The 12399-nt window shown below is 40.4% G+C and overlaps 2 protein-coding genes and 2 non-coding genes across 4 annotated transcripts; all 4 read right to left on the reverse strand.

Moving 5' to 3' along the window:
• Window positions 1-1315: 1315 nt before the first annotated feature.
• rpl23a (ribosomal protein L23a) lies at window positions 1316-4241 on the reverse strand. The gene is made up of 5 exons (XM_030746350.1): window positions 4164-4241; window positions 3001-3181; window positions 2594-2770; window positions 1559-1628; window positions 1316-1378 (listed from the first exon to the last, which is right to left on the reverse strand). The coding sequence occupies exons 1-5, from the start codon at window positions 4186-4188 to the stop codon at window positions 1364-1366; spliced, it is 468 nt and encodes a 155-aa protein (XP_030602210.1). The 5' UTR covers window positions 4189-4241; the 3' UTR covers window positions 1316-1363.
• Window positions 1449-1517, reverse strand: LOC115792713 (small nucleolar RNA SNORD42). The gene has a single exon (XR_004021065.1). It is a non-coding gene; the product is annotated as a small nucleolar RNA SNORD42 (small nucleolar RNA).
• LOC115792715 (small nucleolar RNA Z17) lies at window positions 2877-2950 on the reverse strand. The gene has a single exon (XR_004021066.1). It is a non-coding gene; the product is annotated as a small nucleolar RNA Z17 (small nucleolar RNA).
• Window positions 4242-4883: 642 nt separating the features above from the next.
• Window positions 4884-11766, reverse strand: ddx52 (DEAD (Asp-Glu-Ala-Asp) box polypeptide 52). Its single transcript, XM_030746499.1, has 15 exons — window positions 11653-11766; window positions 11200-11446; window positions 10955-11094; window positions 10639-10824; window positions 10374-10517; window positions 10069-10180; window positions 9921-9993; window positions 9565-9768; window positions 9377-9467; window positions 9145-9267; window positions 8907-9057; window positions 8744-8819; window positions 6721-6792; window positions 6296-6595; window positions 4884-5055 (listed from the first exon to the last, which is right to left on the reverse strand). The coding sequence occupies exons 1-15, from the start codon at window positions 11737-11739 to the stop codon at window positions 5019-5021; spliced, it is 2043 nt and encodes a 680-aa protein (XP_030602359.1). The 5' UTR covers window positions 11740-11766; the 3' UTR covers window positions 4884-5018.
• Between the last annotated feature and the right edge of the window lie 633 nt (window positions 11767-12399).

The raw sequence follows: 12399 nt of genomic DNA on the forward strand, positions 1-12399 counted from the left end.
ACGGTCACTATAAAATTATGCACCAATATCAGTAAAATATGTATAAATTGCCTAAATATGTGTGAAGACAGTCAGTAGTGCCAAACTACCAAGAGAACTTAGCTATCACTTTTAAATAAATAAATTTAGCAGGTTCAAAGCACTGAAATTTTTAGGCTGAGGACAAAACTAGAAATTTACACACAGAGGCGTAGGAACCGGGGGGACATGTCCCCCCCCCCAATATTGGAGACAGGCGCATTTGTCGCACTCAAAAATTACACCACGGAGGAGAAAAAGATTTGATTTTTGAAATCTTTAACTCGCTTGCTTTTAATTTTAAGATGCAACATAGCGTCATGATGTCACTGCACTCCCCCTGCCCACCTTCGAACTGTTCCATGAGGCGGGAGACAGCAGCAGGAGTCAGAAACTCTTTTGAATGAGGTCTGTCGGGAATGTTGCCATGAATATAGCTTGTTCATAACGTCTTGTCAGTTTACTTTCATATATAGAAACCAAATCTTTTTCAGTAGTTTTAATCCTGGGATGGTCACTCCTCCAATATTTACTGGACAAGAAGAAGTCATTTTGCAAGCAGTTTGTGGTTGCAAATGAGAGGTGGAAAAAACATTTTGGCTCTTTTGACTAGGCCAATGTTATATAACCTTTTGTGTGCTCCGGCACCTGTTTGGCCAATTATTAAATGCAGGGCTGTAAAGTGCAACAGCACACTCAGTGAGGGACACATCTTGTCTATTAAATGTGAAAGGTATCACTTTTATTTCTCAGTTATTTTTATTGATATTTATTTTTATGTATTAGATTCATTAGTTTCAAACTGAATAGGCATATTTTAAAAGCTGTTTTTTTTTTTTTACTTAAGGTTGATATTAAAAAGTGAATAATTTGTTCATTACATTATTTGTGAGCGTTCTTTCATGTCAGAACGTTGTTTAATTAAAGAACCAGTTCTATTGCCAGTCAACCTACATAAATGCATTTTTGACCAGATGTTTTCAACCAATAAAACATATCAAATGTTGCACTTGTGTGCAATACTAATCATTTTTGTGGTACTGAAATATTTAGCTTGCTAGTACCAGTGTGGCCTTTTTTTTTTAGGCTTTCCTCAGAGTATTTACGGATCTATCAGGTTTCCGATGTGTCCCCCCCCCAATAGTAAACTCATCGCTTTATGCTGATGAGAAGTAAACACATTTTACTTTAAAGATGGAGCTGTATTACCGCACCTTTGAGGAAAATGCACGTATATGTCCTGAACCACAATTATACTACCTCAAGCAGTGGTAACACACACAAGGAGACCAAACACTTTGTTTATACAAATATTTATTCATCCACAAGTCTCTTCAGCTCCTGTTTAGATGATGCCAATCTGCAAGAAGAAAAGGACAATCACTACACAGTGTTCATTAACAGAGTGGACATATGTGTATCTGCACTGTTTGCATCAGTGGTTCCTTTGAATGCATCACAGACATTCAGAGCAAATAAAAAGTTTACATCACATGCACAGCACTGACACTACAACCACTATCCCAGAATAAAGACTCACCTTGTTTGCAACATCCAACGCATCATAATCAGGTGCGAGACGGACGTATGCCTTCTTCTCACCGTCAGGCCTGCAACGTGATCAGGACAAAATAGGTAAAGCAATGAAAAAACAGCAACTACGTGCAGTCTTGAGTTCTGATGATCAAAACTGATTTCTGACATGTATTATAAAGTATGTATTAAAGGTAAGCAAAAATGTTTTGGAGTGACCAGAAAAACCAAGATCCATGAAAAACAATGAGCACATTAGGCTGTTTTTTTTTTTTCTTTTTTTCTCCAGACTTTATCCTGTGATAGCACATTTATTTAGGAAGAGTGAAATTCAAATTTACTGTTCTGTCTATTTGGATGGTGGAAAGCCAGAAAAGTCGCATTTCAGCACTGGCAACAACTGCCTACACACAAGAAACAAGGTTTCCACCAGCGTGAGCCCAATGACATTCCTAGGTCAGTGTAATGTAAATCCTGGGACACAGGTGGATATCAGGCAAGCTATTTACCAGAAGGCTAAATAATTTGTGAGTGCATATGAAAGAGGTAAACTTGTACCCTGTGTGTACACCAGAGCTGCACCTACACAACTCCACTGTCCCATCAATGCTACAATAACCACTGACACCCCCATTAACATCGACATATCAAACAACAACCTGGCAAGTGCTTGTGTAATGAATATGCTTCATCCCTTTCAATTACACACAAAAATGTAACAATCATCCTGAATGAATGTTGCAATGTGACCATTCATTTATATAATGTTGGCAGTAATATCTAAACGCATTATTGGTTTGGTTTTTCAGGTTCTGCAGCTAAATTTACCATATAAAACAGGCAGTATGAGGTTATGGTGATTATTACTAATAGTTTGGACTTTTGCAAACCTGTCACTGCATCCACATCAAGTTAATGTTTGTGCAGCTACATGTAAATCACTGCGTGTGATCAGCACATATGAAGTCAATGTTAGAAAGAAAGAGGTACTGAAAAGGTCTCTGAAGTTGGCTTTCAGCACAGCCTGGCTGAGGATTTCTACCTGATGAGTGTGTTGACTTTGGCGACATCAATGTCGTACAGCTTCTTGACTGCGTGTTTGATCTGGTGCTTGTTTGCCTTGACGTCCACAATGAACACAAGCGTGTTGTTATCTTCAATTTTCTTCATAGCAGACTCTGTTGTCAAGGGGAACTTGATGATGGCATAATGATCCAACCTATAGAAAAATAAGCCATACAAGTGTTTAGTCTCTACATCATGAAATGTTAACTGCCTAGTCTCCCTACAAACATGCAACAACAACAAAAAAAAAGGCTCAGATGGGTGCATCAGAATTTTATAAAGCTGGAATCATGCTTTTTCATACTTTGATCGCTATTTAACCATCATGTGCACCAACTGCTGCTTGTATCCGTTTGTGATCAGCATGTACGCTTTGTAACTCACTTGTTCCTACGAGGAGCACTCTTGCGAGGATATTTGGGCTGTCTGCGGAGACGGAGGGTTTTAGGGCGACGGAAGGTGGGAGAAGTCCTGACTTTCTTCTTCTTGTGGCTGTGTACACCTTTGAGCACAGCCTTTTTGGCCTTCAGAGCCTTTGACTTGGCCTCAGTCTTGGCAGGGACAGCTAACAAATGAGAAAAGGGGGGGGGGATATGTTACAGTCAAACAGTTGTTCATGCTAGTGTTTAACTTGTCTATAAGCCAAAGAACACTGTAAAATATGAAAAACCACTGCCCAATTCCCCTGTGGCCCATGTATTTGACACAACGTACATAACAGTTAATCTAATGAATTACTGCTGATCCAGTATTTCCATTTAAACTACATTCAATTTTATAAGCAAAACTCCACCTTTACACTGACATCAATGTCAAAATAAGCATAATTTATATATGAAGCTGAGGCTGCTTTACAGGTGTATTAAAGGAAGTCAATGTATAAACAATCCGCTTTCATTTTACATTTGCAACTTGAAGACACGTGTGCTTAAAATACACGGAGTTACTGCTCGATGTGCCTACACCCATATCTGCCCTCCACACTGCATTAACACCTGGAAGACAGATTACAAACATGCCAACTATCTCCCAGGGTTTAACGTTACAGAAATATTGTCTACAACAGCTAAAACTCAACGTACTCTTAGATTTGGGACAATACCAAATAAGATGCTTAGAGATGCTTTCCTGCGTTGCTAATGTAACGTTTTAAAGCCTGCTGAGCTGCGGCGAATGCTAACAATCTAAAACACCTAATCCGCTCGCCCATTTGAGCTAACAAAGGCTTAATTAGGTAAACTACCTATTCCTTGTCCATAACAGACAATTTAATTAGAAAACATTAAATAAATATGACTATAAATGCTCCAGTTCTGGTCAGCAGTGACCTGGCTTAGCATAGCATAGCGAGCATCACGTTACAGCATACATGCCGGAGCCACACTCGCAAGTTATCCACATATTTACAACGTTGACAGCAATAACCTGAAATCAGTCAAAGCATTTTCATTATATTCCTTCATACCGCACACGTATGTCTACTATCAAAGGCACTGTTGGTACAAAACATGCCATTTTTTTCATTCTAAATGTTTGGATTGACGAACCTTCTTTCTTCACCTTCGGTGCCATGTTGAGAAAGGGAGACTGAACGGGGTTTCCAGCAGTATATTTGCATGGGCGAGATCTCATGACAGATGTATCGCGATAGTCCGCTCCAATGCACAGTAGACGTGTTTCTGACGACACTAATTAAAATGTAACTGCGGGAATAATTTCTTAAGTTTATCTCTTGCTCAAATTTGTCGTGATAAGCTTGTATGTGTATATAAATACACAAAAATACTCAAACTTTTGTTTTAAAGGTAACTGCATAAACATATTTCCCCTTTTTTTTAAGTGCAGGGGTGTTTGTGGTTGTTAAATTATTTAAGGAAAATGCATTTCAGTTAGCTTTCAACAGTTTAGGCTACTGAAAATGTGTTTTAAACGTTTTACATAAAATAAATGTTACTTTACTTTAGTAAAGTATGCATACCCACTTTTTAAAGTTATATTAAAGATGGATAGTGTTTGATTAAAACCAAGTCTGGTGAGGGGCTAAACAGTAAAGCTTTGATGAAATGTAACATCTTAGGGCACCCCCTTATCTATCACAGTTGCCCTTAAATAACAGATTAATTTATATATTTCTCATTTGATCAAAAATACCCAGTTGCTGTTTGCTGTACTTCCACAGTCTTCATCTTTATTACAAAAAACATACAAAATTATGTTTGATCAGGTGAACAAATGTAACAAAATGGCAAAATTAAGTTTATATAGATATATAAAAGTTTATTTTATACTCTTATGAGGGTAAATGTTAATGTTAGCAGTAAATCAGACGGCCAAAAAAAAAAAACCCCAACAAAAAAAAACCAAACATCCTCTTCCCATCAGTCCATCGGCGTCACTCTCCTTTAGTGTGCCTTCAACTTAGTTTTCTTCCCCTTTTTCCTGTTGGAGAGAAAGAAAGAAAGAATATTGGAATCATTTAAATCTTCAGACTGCACTGAAAAATCGCTGCCAATTAAATTATACATTAGTGTTAACAGAGACAGTCTAACAGAATGACCTGGCACTTAATCTTGAACTGAAATCAAAGAATTTCACAACAACAAATAAAGCTTAAAACCTTATTTTGGGGCAAACGTTTGCAGCATTTAGTCATTACAGGATTTGAATCGGTACATGTAGTTTTTATTTCCGTGTCCACTGAAATTACATGCAGATCATTCTGAAAATAATATCCCAAATAAGTGGAGGTACTTCACACCAGAGCTATTGTAATTTTGTATTTTCTGATTAGTTTTTATTTTTATTTCATTTTGACTTTTTTTATTTTAATTCAGTTAGTGTCCAGAGTGGGTTTGCTTGTTTCAGTTTAGTTTTTAATTGTTTGAAAATGTTTTTATTAGTTGTTTTTAGTTTCAGTGTTAGTTTTAGTCCTCCAGCTTATGGAGGGCGTGTGCTGGAGGCAACATTTAAAAAGGCATTACAATAAAAACACTGAAGGCAGTTGATTCACAGTCTTGCAGACGTCCAAAGTCTCCACCAAAGTCACAGCAGGGAGGTTGCGATACATTTTTCCAAACTAACAAATACTGAAATCATGTTTTACATTTTTTTTTTCAAAAGTCTAGTTTTTATTTTTATTTCATTTAACGAGAACAAAAAAATGCTTTTAGTTTAGTTTTAGTTAACTATAACAACCTTGGGAGCAGCGCAGTGGTGCAGTGGTTAGTGGTGGTTAGCGCACTTGCCTCACAGCACAAAGCTCTTGGGTTCAAATCCACCATCTGACCTTCCTGTCTGCGTGGGTTTTCTCCGGGTATTCCGGTTTCCTCCCACAGTCCAAAGACATGCAGTTACTGGGGTCAGGTTAACTGGTGATTCTAAATTGCTCATAGGTGTGAATGGTCATCTCTCTGGGATTGGCTCCAGCTAGGCTTAATAATATGAATTTGTCAGTCTACATTTTCTAGGACTTTTCATTCCTTTTAAACTATCCCACTGGTATCATAGGGGTAGTGCCAAGTTGTGTGCAGGCTCAATTATCATATATGTATATTTTGCTTTTGTGTGTTTTTTCTGTAACATAATAGCGTTTGATTTGACTGCAGTTTCTAATTTGTTGGATTGGATAAATGTGCATGAAAGTATGTTCATTATGACAATGCCCTTCCCACCTCCTTACTTTTGTAACTTGGTTCCTGAGGACTTTGATGTCATCTTCTGGGACACTTTCTTGTGTTTTTCTCTCCCTTCTTCTTTCTGCATTTTATTTCTTTTCTTCAGTCCCCGTCCTTTTATCTTCTTTTCCCCCTTTTCCTGCTGCGTTGTTGTCTGAGGCCCGTTTTCTCCTTTCTGCTCTCCACTCAGTGGCCGCTTGTTTCCTGTTTTCTGCGATCTGGCTTTGGTCTTCATTAAGAAGCGAGGAGTTGTGCAAATGGTGTTTCTCTTGGGAGGTTTCTTCTCAAGTCTCCGCTTTACTTTGCTAAACAAAGACATAACAGCCAGACCACACTTATCAAAACTCAATAGGGAGCAATTCAGCAAGAAATTAAAGGAAAAAAAAAAAAAAAGTCTTTAAATGCATCAGGTATTAAGGAGCTTTGTTACCTGTGTATCTTCTTGAAACCAATCATGTAGTCTGGTACAGGACAGCCTGCTTGTTTCATAACATTAGCAATGCTGTAGGAGAGAAGTGCAGGAAAAAAAAAAAGTACAGACTCAATAATTAAATTCAGAAAGCTTTCAAAATAAATGAATGGCATAAAAACCTGCCATTTTTGTGTTGCAATGAAATTATTTTATAAAAATGTGACAGCAAAGATAGCAGGACGGCCCACGGAAAATTCAGGAAATCAAAAATACAGTGTTAACAACTGGATATGGATACGGAAGTATTTACATTCTTTACTTTAGTAAAATAATACTACAGTTTAAAAATAACACACTTATATTAAAAGTATCAAAAGCTAAAGTTCATACCATGCAGAATGCCCCAATTCACAATCATATACATTATACTGCAAGACCTTATTTATTAATTAAAGTGTACATCACTTTAACATCATAGCTGGCACTAATATTAATTACTCTATATAGTGCTAAGTACAGCAATACACTGTACACTGTCAGTAATACAAAGTTAAACTTGTGGGACATCAATCTGTTCAGTCAGGGAGCAGAAACCTGTGTGAACCCATTTCCGCTGCTTTGGTGCCTTTGAGAGGCAACAACAAAGCAACCCTCAAAAAGGCAATGTTTTTGCAGGTGGTGGTCATGGACCATTGCCCTCACCTCATCTCTCCTGACTGCCTGCCACTGGTGCCCTGATCTCTTCACAGATGCAGTCACCCTAACATTTGTCATAGTGTCTCCAGAGTGTTCCACATGTCGCATGTGCTCGCTGTGAACCTGCTCTTACTTGTAAAGAGAACAGGTGTCTTTGGTGTTCTCTGGTGAATGCCAATCGAGCTGCACAGATGGGCTGTGAGCACAGGTCCCACTAAAGGATATGAGGATGTCAGTCGCTCTTTTCACCCTCGTGGAGTCTGTTTGTGACAGTTTGTTCAAAAACGTGCACATGGGTAGCTCGCTGGAGGTCATGTTGTAGGGCTCCGGCAGCGCTCCTCCTGTTCCTCCTCATATAAAGGAGCAGATACCAGTCCTGCTGCTGGGTTGATGCCTTTCTAACTTGACCTTCTTGTGATACCATGTATTGATATGCTATCCTGGAGGAGGTGTAGCTTCATTTATTAGTGTGTGTGTGTTTGTCAGGGAAGTGCTGCACCACCTTTAAACTAAGACCCACAAGCTGCTACAATTGCTACCTCCAGCTAATCTATCAGATTTGATGATGTGGAAAATGAAGTCAGGCCATCATAGCTTAACAAGTGCATTGTGGGTGAATGGGTTAGGCTTGTTGAACAGGTGATTAGATATAAGGCCCCATTTGGCTTTTTACTCACACAGATTGCACTTGCAGTCACAGTAACAAGCAGAAATGTTGTCAACACTAGAAAAAAGTTCATAAATTCCAGAAAAGAGAAAAAAAAAAAAATCCAGTGAGCAGCTGGATGAAAATGTCTCATTGATGTCAGGGGAGAATGGCCAGACTGCTCTGAGTTGATAGGAAGGAAACAGTAACTCAAATAACCATCATTAAAGCAGATGGGCTACAGCAGCAGAAGACCACACCAGGTGCTGCTCCTGTCAGCTAAAAAGAGGAGCTTTCACTGCTGTCAGCTCTGAGCGGGTCAGCTTCACCTGCACCTGCGAGGTTTCTGTCATCCTCACTGTTGCTGTCAAGCTTTTCACTGGAAAAAAAGGGGTTGTTTGGGGTGAATGCTGTTATACCTTTAATGGGTACCCATGTATTTTTTAGCTGTGATTAAAATGCTCATACTCTTAAGCCCTAATCCAAAGGACATTTTTTATGACTTTTTTCTTTTGTGCACGTTACTCCGTCTCTTTGCTTCCTACTTAAAGTTGTAACCACACCTCAGAGGACTCATGTTTGGCAGGGTGATAACTATCGCCAAATACACCCAACCTGGAACTTGCTGTTGATGAAAACAATGGGGCCTCGAGTCATACGTATTTTCCTGCAAAATAAGTCAGCTTGCTCGTTTCATACCTGCGCAACAGCGGTTTATCACTCTCTGTGAAGAAGGTGACAGCCTTCCCCTGATGTCCAGCTCTCCCAGTACGACCTAACAAACAGAGAAAGTGGAGACATCAAGCTGATTATCAATCCTAACCAAAGTAGTGTTTATTTGTGGTTCACAATCCAAACCAACCAATGCGGTGGATGTACTCCACGGCGCTGGTGGGGAAGTCGTAGTTGACCACGAGGTTTACGCCTTTGAAGTCGATTCCTCTGGCGAGCAGAGCCGTGCAGATCAACACCCAAATCTTCCCAGAGCGAAAACTGTTCACCACGTTGTCCCTCTGAAACAGAGGAGCAAAAGATGAGCGTGGACAATAAATCAACTGGAACAGAAATGACAAATAAGAGTGTTAGGTGTGTTGCTGTACCTGCTGCTGTGTGCGGTCTGCGTGGATCACATCCACATTGATGCCTTCGTATACCAGCTCATGGAAAAGCTCCCGCGCTCTTTCTATAGTCTGAACAAACACCAGCATGGGAGGCAGGAAGCCCTGAAGAACAAAAAGGACTATCAGAAATGAATGAAAAACATATTTATGCGATCACCACAAATACATTTGCTGTTTCTGCAGTAAACTGATCTCCTTATTGTGCCCATGCCTTTTTGATGATATCCCTCATTGCCACGAGCTTGCCATTCTCCGTCCCGACAAACAGCAGCTGCTGATCCACCGTATCCACTGCTGCATTTCTGAAAAAAAATTAAACATCCACATTTCTAAATGTAAGAAAAAAAAAAAGAAAGCGTGAATCCGCTGCAGTAAGCCGTTTTACAGGCAGAGCCTTACCTGTGTCCGATGTTGACAGAAACCAGGTTGTCGAGGTTTAGGCGGCACCACTGTTCTACATCTGGTGTGCAGGTGGCACTGAAGAAAGCCCTGCGCACCTTTGCACCAGAGCAGGCCAGAAAAATGGTGGCCAGCTGATCCCTGAAGCCCGTCTTGCCGTCTTCAAATAGCTTATCGGACTCGTCGACCACCAGCCACTCCACACTGAACAGCAACATAACAACAACGTCAGTATCTCACTGTGTTTTTTTTTTTTTTTTGGGGGGGGGGGGGGGGTTATGTAAAAAGCAATAAACAGGCAAACAGAGGAGGCATGACACACAAAAATCTTCAGGGAGGAGCAGATCAAATGTCACCTGCTGAGGTCAATAGCTGGAGGATCCTGCTTGAGAAGGAAGATGAGTCTGTTTGGAGTACTGACGAGTATATCTGCACACAGTAACGTAGGGAGTTAAAGGCCAACCAGATTTCTTTTTCAGCCCCACTGAGAAAACTATGCCATACCATATTTTTTGTTTGACTGCGGTCCGTATTTCTTGGCTGCTAGGGACGCTTTGTCTATGATGTGAACTCTAAATCCGACTCCCTCCGACAGACGGAGCAGCTCTCTGTAGGTCTGAACACAATTCGACAAAACTGACCAAACACTGGTGAACATACATGAAATACATCTTTCATCATCACTTAACAAAGTACCTGAACAAGTATCACTAACTGCTCCCATTCACAGCAGGAAAGCTCGTGTAAGGCTTCCTTGCACGAGTGAGACACACTGAAAGAAGCATTACTTTCTAATTCATGTTGTGTACCTGGCTGGCCAGCTCTCTGGTTGGGGAGATGATCACAGCTCTGAAGCCCTGATTGGTTGGCTGCTGCAGTTGGGCGAGCAGTGGGAGACAGAAAGCCAAAGTCTTTCCAGATCCTGTGGGAGCACAGGCCAGAAGCTCCCGAACCTGAGCGAGAAAACAAACCGAGAGACATTCTCACAAAAATCGCCATCTGAACACTATGTAAGAACCACTGAGCTTCGATGCGTGTGTGTGTGTGTGTGTGTGTGTGTGTGTGTGTGCTCACATGCATCATGAGTGGTATCGCCTGCATCTGTATCGGCGTAGGGGAACTCAGCCCTGCGTCTCTGAGGTTCTGAAGGACACGGGGGTTGAGATGGTACTCAGACTGCAGCTCCTCGAATGTGCACACGGGGTCGGGTATGTCGCAGCCGTGCACATTTATGCGGTGTTGAGCACGAATACGATTGACCTTAAAAAAAAAAAAATCAAATAAAGAGGGAAAAAAAGACTTCAGAAAGCAATTTTAACATTTCTCAAAATCAGACAAAAAATCCATTTATTTTACTACTTTGGGCTATGAGATGTATCTCTGCGAAGACCTTTTCCTGATGAAGATGCTTCAGCTTCTTCAACGACGAGTTCTCTTTGCCATCGCTCTGCAGGTTTTGGATCTTTCTGTCCAAAGAGGAGGTCCAGGTGATGCCAGTTTCCTGCGTCTCTTTCAGCAGCCCGTCGCTGGCTTCAGTCAGACAGAAGACAGCACACAGTAGTGAGGCTCTAAAATGAACAGCTAGATCATGTTCACTTTAAATAAGGTTTTCATAGTTAACACCACATCTCTTACCTTTCACCTCCACCTGACTGCTTTTGGTTTTTTTCTTCTTCTTTTTGGTCCGCACATCTCCCTCCTCCTCTTTGCGCTTTCGTTTGCCTCCTGTGTCAGAACCTCCATCTTCACTTTCCTCATATTCCTCTTTATCCTCCTCTTCCTCTCCTCCCTGGGTCCAGCTCTGGGCTCCACTGGCTGTGCCAAAGTAATCAATCGCAGAAAGGCGATCGGAAGAAGCTTCTCCTGCATGACTCCTCGCAGTCTACAAAATAAAAGACACAAAGGTGTAGGTGTGTATACTAGGGCTCTACCATTCCTCTTATAAATTACCATATTAAGCACCCCAGTGTCCTTAGAATGCTAAATTACTAACACACGCAGGACAGCAAAACTCGAAGTTAGCCAAAATGTATTAAACCAGTCGCTACTTTCGTCCAGTACGTCGTCAGCTACACGTATAAAGTTTACCTTAAACCGAGCGGCGTCCTGTCCAAACCTCTTCAGGTCAAATTTCGCTCCAGCTCCGAGTTTCCGAAACAACTCGTACGCGTCCATTTCTGCAGTAGCGTGGTCTGCCCGGATCAGGCGTCACTAATCAACATCCGGATCATCCACCGCTCATCTCTGGCGCCCCCTGCTGTGAGCTGTGAGTGTTACAAGTAAAGCAACTGCAGCAATTATACTAAAATAGTTTATATAGGTTATATAGGAAAGGGGTAATATTACCATAAAATACTAAAAGATTTTATTTACAAACATGAAAAATTATCAGGACCTATAAATAGCCATATTTTCATATACAACCCTGAAGGGACATTTATGTGAACTGCGCCTGTTCAGAAGAAAACTTTGCATCAGTGCTCATTTTTCAAGGGATTTTTTTGTTGTAACAAATGCATACATTTAATATCACAGTCAAACAGCCAGAAGCTGTGCATTACTGGCAACAAAATTAGGTCTACTATATGCTCATTTTATTGTTTCTGCCACTTTGTCGTCTTGTGAAATAGGGCACAAAATTTTGTAGTGTTCACAATGAGTAAAAAGATACGCCGCTTCAAAGGGAAACTTCAAAGCAGCGTATTTTGCCATTTCATTAAAAACAAGTACACAATAATAAGTGAATAGCAAATTTTTCTACTTTTAAAATCAGGTATTTTTAAATCTGAATGTATACAATTTTTAAAAATTATAGCAAGTGATCTTTATACATAT

This window comes from Archocentrus centrarchus, chromosome 14, assembly GCF_007364275.1.
Source record: "Archocentrus centrarchus isolate MPI-CPG fArcCen1 chromosome 14, fArcCen1, whole genome shotgun sequence".
Classification (NCBI taxonomy): domain Eukaryota; kingdom Metazoa; phylum Chordata; class Actinopteri; order Cichliformes; family Cichlidae; genus Archocentrus; species Archocentrus centrarchus.